The sequence below is a fragment of the Triticum aestivum genome, chromosome 7D (assembly GCF_018294505.1).
Source record: "Triticum aestivum cultivar Chinese Spring chromosome 7D, IWGSC CS RefSeq v2.1, whole genome shotgun sequence".
Classification (NCBI taxonomy): domain Eukaryota; kingdom Viridiplantae; phylum Streptophyta; class Magnoliopsida; order Poales; family Poaceae; genus Triticum; species Triticum aestivum.
In genome coordinates, this window is record NC_057814.1 from 561,036,154 (window position 1) to 561,042,623 (window position 6,470).

Sequence of the window (6,470 nt, forward strand, 5' to 3'; positions counted from 1 at the left end):
TGGTTAAGTTTCCTAGCCATAGACATGTGTTGTCATTTGATGAACGAGATCACATCATTAGAGAATGATGTGATTGACAAGACCCATCCGGTAGCTTATCATTAATGATTGTTTAGTTTTATTGCTATTGCCTTCATCATGACTTATACATGATCCTCTGACTATGAGATTATGCAACTCCCGAATACCGGAGGAACACCTTGTGTGCTATCAAACGTCACAACGTAACTGGGTGATTATAAAGATGCTCTACAGGTGTCTTCGATGGTGTTTCTTGAGTTGGCATAGATCGAGATTAGGATTTGTCACTCCGTGTATCGGAGATGTGTCTCTGGGCCCTCTCGGTAATGCACATCACTATTAGCCCTGCAAGCAATGTGACTAATGAGTTAGTTGCGGGATGATGCATTACGGAACGAGTAAAGAGACTTGCCGGTAACGAGATTGAACTAGGTATGAGGATACCAACGATCGAATCTCGGGCAAGTAACATACCGATGACAAAGGGAACAATGTATGTTGTTATACGGTTTGACCGATAAAGATCTTCGTAGAATATGTAGGAGCCAATATGAGCATCCAGGTTTTGCTATTGGTTATTGACCGGAGATGAGTCTCGGTCATGTCTACATAGTTCTCAAACCCGTAGGGTCCGCACGCTTAATGTTCGATGACGATTTGTATTATGAGTTATGTGATTTTGATGACCGAAGTTTGTTCGGAGTCCTGGATGAGATCACGGACGTGACGAGGAGTCTCGAAATGGTCGAGACATAAAGAATGATATATTGGACGATGTTAGTCAGACACCAGATGAGTTCCGGATGGTACCGGGTAATTATCGGAGTGCCGGAGGGTTATCGGAACCCCCGGGGGAACTAATGGGCCTTGATGGGCCTTAGTGGAAAGAGAGGAGGGCCTCAAGGGGCTGGCCGCCCCCCCCCCCCTTGGCAGTCCGAATTGGACTAGGGGAAGGGGGCGGCGCCCCCCTTTCCTTCCCCTCTCCCTCTCCCTTCCTTCTTCCCCCTTCCACCATGTGGAATCCTACTAGGACTTGGAGTCCTAGTAGGACTCCTCTCTCCTTGCGCGCCCTACAGGGGCCGGCCGGCCTCCCCCTCTCCTCCTTTATATATGGAGGTAGGGGGCACCCTAGAACACAACAAGATCAATTGTCTTAGCCGTGTGCGGTGCCCCCCTCCAGAGTTTACCACCTCGGTCATATCGTCATATTTCTTAGGTGAAGCCCTGCGCCTGTAACTTCATCATCACCGTCGCCACGTCGTCGTGCTGACGGAACTCTCCCTCGTCCTCAAATGGATCAAGAGCTCGAGGGACGTCATCGTGTTGAACGTGTGCTGAACACAGAGGTGCCGTACGTTCAGTACTTGGATCGGTTGGATCGTGAAGATGTTCGACTACATCAACCGCGTTACTAAACGCTTCCTCTTTAGTTCTACGAGGGTACGTGGACACACTCTCCCCGCTCGTTGCTATGCTTCTCCTAGATAGATCTTGCGTGATCGTAGGAATTTTGAAATACTACGTTCCCCAACAACAGCCCGGGCATATTTACAGGTTTTGGGAAAATTTCAATAGCCATAGTGTTCACTGATGTCTCTCTCATCTCCTGTGTTCACGTCTACAATAGCTCCCCCTCCCACCTAGCAACAAGCACTACTGGAATCGACATATACACCGAGTGCCACGGACACTCGGCAAAGGGCGAAAACCCGCCAGCAAAGCCTTTGCCGAGTGCTGCACTCGGCAACAGCCACCCGGCTTACACCCCTCAGGCAAACAGAAATTTGCCGGGAGCCAGGACACAGGCACTAGGCAAAGTGTTTGCCGAGAGCCAAACAGTAACACTCGGCAAAATAAAGTAGCTAATGGACAACAGACGGGGACGGCGGTTGGCACGTGGCTTCTTTGCCGAGAGTCACTCTCGGTAAAGAGCGCCAATAGGAGTGCACCACATCTCATGTCCTGACATGTGGGTCCGCATTAACATGCCGAGGGCCATCTTTGCCGAGAGCCACTCTCGGCAAAGGAAGCCAATAGGAGTACGCCACGTGGCAGGTCCTGACATGTGGGTCCGTGTTAACACGCCGAGTGCCATCTTTGCCGAGAGCCACCCTCGGCAAAGAGAGCCAGTAGGAGTGCGCCACGTGTTAGCTCCTGACATGTGGGTCCACGTTAACACGCCGAGGGCCATCTTTGCCGAGAGCCACTCTTGGAAAAGAGAGCCAATACGAGTGCGCCACGTGTTAACTCCTGGCATGTGAGTCCGAGTTAAGACGCCGAGTGCCATCTTTGCCGAGAGCCACTCTCGGCAAAGAGAGCCAACAGGAGTGCGCCACGTGTCAGCTCATGACATGTGGGTCCGCGTTAACACGCCGAGGGTCATCTTTGCCGAGAGCCACTCTCGGCAAAGAGAGCTAGTAGGAGTGCGCCACGTGTCAGCCCCTGACATGTGGGTCCGTGTTAACACGCTGAGGGCCATCTTTGCCGAGAGTCCCTCTCGGCAAACCTTGTACTTTTACTGAGAAGACTCTCGGTAAAGTTGTCAGGGGCGCTACAGGTTGACACCCTTTGCCGAGAGCTCTCTCGGTAAAAGTTCCAGTTTCACCGTCTTTGCCGAGAGACCCTCTCGGTATTGTTGTGGCCAGCAGCCTTCTTTTTGGCGTTTTTGTTTCTTTCCTGCAGCAAAACATATACAGCAGCAGCATATAGTTCATCACACATAGAACATGTCACATATAGGCATCATTGAACAAAGAAAGCATTGATTCTCAAGAACATCCCACATAAAAGCAATAATGCATAAAAGGTGCAATAGTTGTGAAGCACACTGGACTACCACAAGTTTGCAAGTCTCAAGATCACACAAGATGCAATAGTTCTCAAGCACATACAAGGATTAGTGATTCTTGGGTCATGGTGCTCCGAAGATGGGAGGGAGGGGGAGGGGGAAGGGGAAGCCCCCTTAGGACCGTGGATTAGTGGTTCTCGGGTCATGGTGCTTCGAAGATGCCCATTAGCAGAGGTTGGGCCTGGTACTATCACAAATACACTATTTATTGAGGTTAACCTTGATGAAGGTACCCAATAAAATGAAGGTGGTGTTATGGCGCTTTGCACATGATTGTCTCCCTTCCGGGGCTCAACTGCAGCAGCACCATGTACCTGACTCGGAGTTATACTGCTTCTGTGGTCGGTTTGAAAGCGTGGAACATGCGATCCTTTTCTGTCTATATGCCCGGGCTATGTGGGATGCAATAAAGAATTGGTCAGGCATCAAGCTTCATCGCTCTAGGTTTAACAACACCAAACTGTGGCCTTTTGATTTTCTTTCTAGCTCCTCTAACAAGGAAGCTACCATTCTGGCTGTGACCTTTTGGCATATTTGGGAGGCCCGTAATTCTGCGAGGAATACTCCTGAAGCTCTACATCCTCGTCAAACTATGAACAAAGTCATAGCTAACTTTGAGTTGATTATGCAGCACCTCTACAGCCCCGTTCCTGCCCACAAGCGTGAGTCCTCTTCGTCCAGTTCCACTTGGACTCCATCGCCGTCAGGGTCGATTGTCATCAATTTAGATGTTGCGATTTTTTCAGAGACTAATATGTCAGGTACCAGTGTGGTCGCTTTGGATCATGATGGTAACTCCATAGCGGCTTGTAGCGAGCCCATTCAAGGTGCCCTGGAACCAAAATTGGCAGAGACCCTTGCTCTAAGGAGGGCAGTGTACCTGGCCAGAGATGAAGGTTTCACCAAGGTTATCTTTGCCTCTTACCGCCAATTGCTAGTGCGGAAGATACTCTGGACATGATCGCTCAGGCATTGGTTCAGTTGTTAAAGAAATCAAACTTGCTTCTCGTGGCTTTATTTCGGCAGTGTTCAAGCATGTTCGTCGGCAACTTAATGTAGCGGCTCATTTATTAGCTAAGTTTTGTAAAAACTCTTCTAGTCTTGTTGTTTTTCATTCTGCTCCGGATTGTATCCGGAAGACTCTGTGTAACATCGTTATGTGATCGATAAAGCCGACGTTCTCTCTCAAAAAAAAACTTGATCTCCAAGATATGTGCATTCCACAACATGAAATTATCTCTCCTCACCTTCTTAGACACTAGTGACCAAATGAAATGGCCATGAGCCATGTGGAGTATGAAGTAGTCGGCATCACATGCAATTTGGAAGAGCTACTATTCGTACTACTCCAGTCGCGTCTCATTTAAGGTTCTTATTTATTTTTCTGAACTCTTAGAATAAAATAAATTTTTGCACTAGATGAAGGATTTGTTATATCACGGTGACGATTTGTGTGAACGTATTAGTAAAATCTGCTGAGATAACACATTTTTTTATACTACTAGATACACAATTTCTATAACACAATTAATGTATTTTTAGATTTGCGTGAATAAATTTACAATTCTCAGTCCACTAGAATATAAGAGTGGACGCCTAGCCTAGGTGAGACAATCAAAGGTTAGTAGTTATAGGATTACAACTTGATCTCCAAGGCACCTATACAAGGAAAACTATCCGGAGATTTTGTATGACACGATTACATACTTTAACCATCACATCAATACGTAAGTTAGCATTGATCTGCGAGCATGCGTGATCTCTCTCACCAACAGAGAGATCACGACCAGAGTAATGTATCCACAAACATTTCCATGCGCACTATTTCCTGCCGGCGTCCCGCTGAATGTACTTGAGCACCTCGGCGGGCGGCACGCCGCGCCACACACGCGGCCGCGGCACGCTGTGCCCGAGCTTGGCGAACCCGTGCGCCACCCTGTTCCCTCCCCGGCGCACGTGCGACACGGCCATGTCATCGCCGAGCAGCGGGAGCAGCTCGGCGATCTCCTTCCACAGCCTCAGGTCCTCCTCCGCCCTGCCCAGGCGCGGGCGCCTGTGGCTCCCCCGCGCGGCTTCCACGGCCGACAAGTCGTCGCCCTCGACCCAGACGCCGCTCCACCCGTTCTCCAGCGCCAGCTCCAGCCCGCGCCGGAGCGCGGCGAGCTCGGCCACGGAGCTCGTCGCGGCGCCGATCGGCTCCGCGTAGCCCAGCACGAACTCGCCCTTGTGATCCCGGTACACGCCGCCGATGCTCGCGCTCTGTGACGCGTGCCTGGAGGACCCGTCGAAGTTGAGCTTCAGGCGCCCCGCCTCCGGCTTCCTCCACTTGCTCGGCGAGTCCCCTCCGCCGTGCACGCTCCGCCGCGCCCGGTAGTCGCCTCCCGTCGCCACCGTTGGCATTGCCATTGCCATCGCCTTGTCGACGAGGAGGGCAGATACGGGTACGCGCTGCAGCATCGCGCCCACAGGTAGTCGAAGGTTCACGCGCAGCATGGTTGCCAGGAGAACGCGCGATCTTGACGTCTATTTAGCGTTTGTGCATGCATGCAGTTGCTTGAAGCTACCGCTCACGTAGCTTGAATGAATTGGACAACACTACCACTTCAGGCGTAGAATGGAAATGGCGGGATTGATTTGGTCCATGGATATGGGGAGGAGACGGAATGGAAGAAGAAGGCGGATGGAAGCGAAGTATTTGAAATGGTTTAAGGCGCGGGCGATCGAGCTAGCTAAGCATATGCCAAGGTTGGGGGGAGGAGGAGGGTATCTGTGCGAGACTTGTTGCCCTAAATTGCCTGTCAGGGAAGCAACCGCACGTTGCTTGCAGCCTCTAAATTAGCGAGTGCCAGGCTGCATTTCGGCTTAAAACACTACCCGGGTAACCACGATCTCCATGTTTGGAGCGCGTGGGCGAATTGTCATTGCGCATGCAAGTCGTGGCTTGTGTCAACTGTTAACCGCCGTGAAGAATATTCTGCGGCAAAAATAGAATGTCTACAAACTAGATTCACTGCACATGCAAAGAAAAATATCGAAATGAGGGGAAAAACCCAGCGCTACTCGTGCAACACAGTCATTCGTTATTGTAAAGCATCAACTTCCGAACATGTTAGGGCATCTCCAACGGCAACCCGCAAATTTTCTCCTCGGATGCGGGAGGCCGCCATCCAATCGTAGCCGCATACATTTCAAACTCTTTTTCAACAAACCGGATGAAATTCATGCAAACGCGGACGGATTTAATATAAACATGACGGGATTCATACAAACACGGCGGATTTTCATTACATTTCAAACATTTAGAAAAAAAACCTACCCCTAAACCTATCCTACGGCGGCGGCGGCGGGCGTCCAAGCCTGTGTCGTTCTCCATCCGCCGTCTCCATGAGCACCGGCGATAAGACCCGTGAAGTGAAGGTGCGGTCTTCGACGAGGAAGAGTAGAACACGGGAGACAGGCCGGCCCACATGGGACACCAGGCCCTACCGCCTCCCGTGGCCTACTCATCCTCGGAGGAGTCTGCGACCTGTCAGTCGCCGGTGGACGTGAGGTCCACGATGGAAATGATGGCGCCGGTGTTGGTGTACTAAGACATGGGTAC

The 6,470-nt window shown here is 50.8% G+C and overlaps 1 protein-coding gene across 1 annotated transcript; it reads right to left on the reverse strand.

Moving 5' to 3' along the window:
- Positions 1 to 4,388: 4,388 nt before the first annotated feature.
- LOC123169555 (uncharacterized) lies at positions 4,389 to 5,612 on the reverse strand. Its single transcript, XM_044587422.1, has one exon. It carries the CDS (start codon positions 5,360 to 5,362, stop codon positions 4,691 to 4,693), a length of 672 nt encoding a protein of 223 aa, XP_044443357.1. The 5' UTR covers positions 5,363 to 5,612; the 3' UTR covers positions 4,389 to 4,690.
- Positions 5,613 to 6,470: the final 858 nt, after the last annotated feature.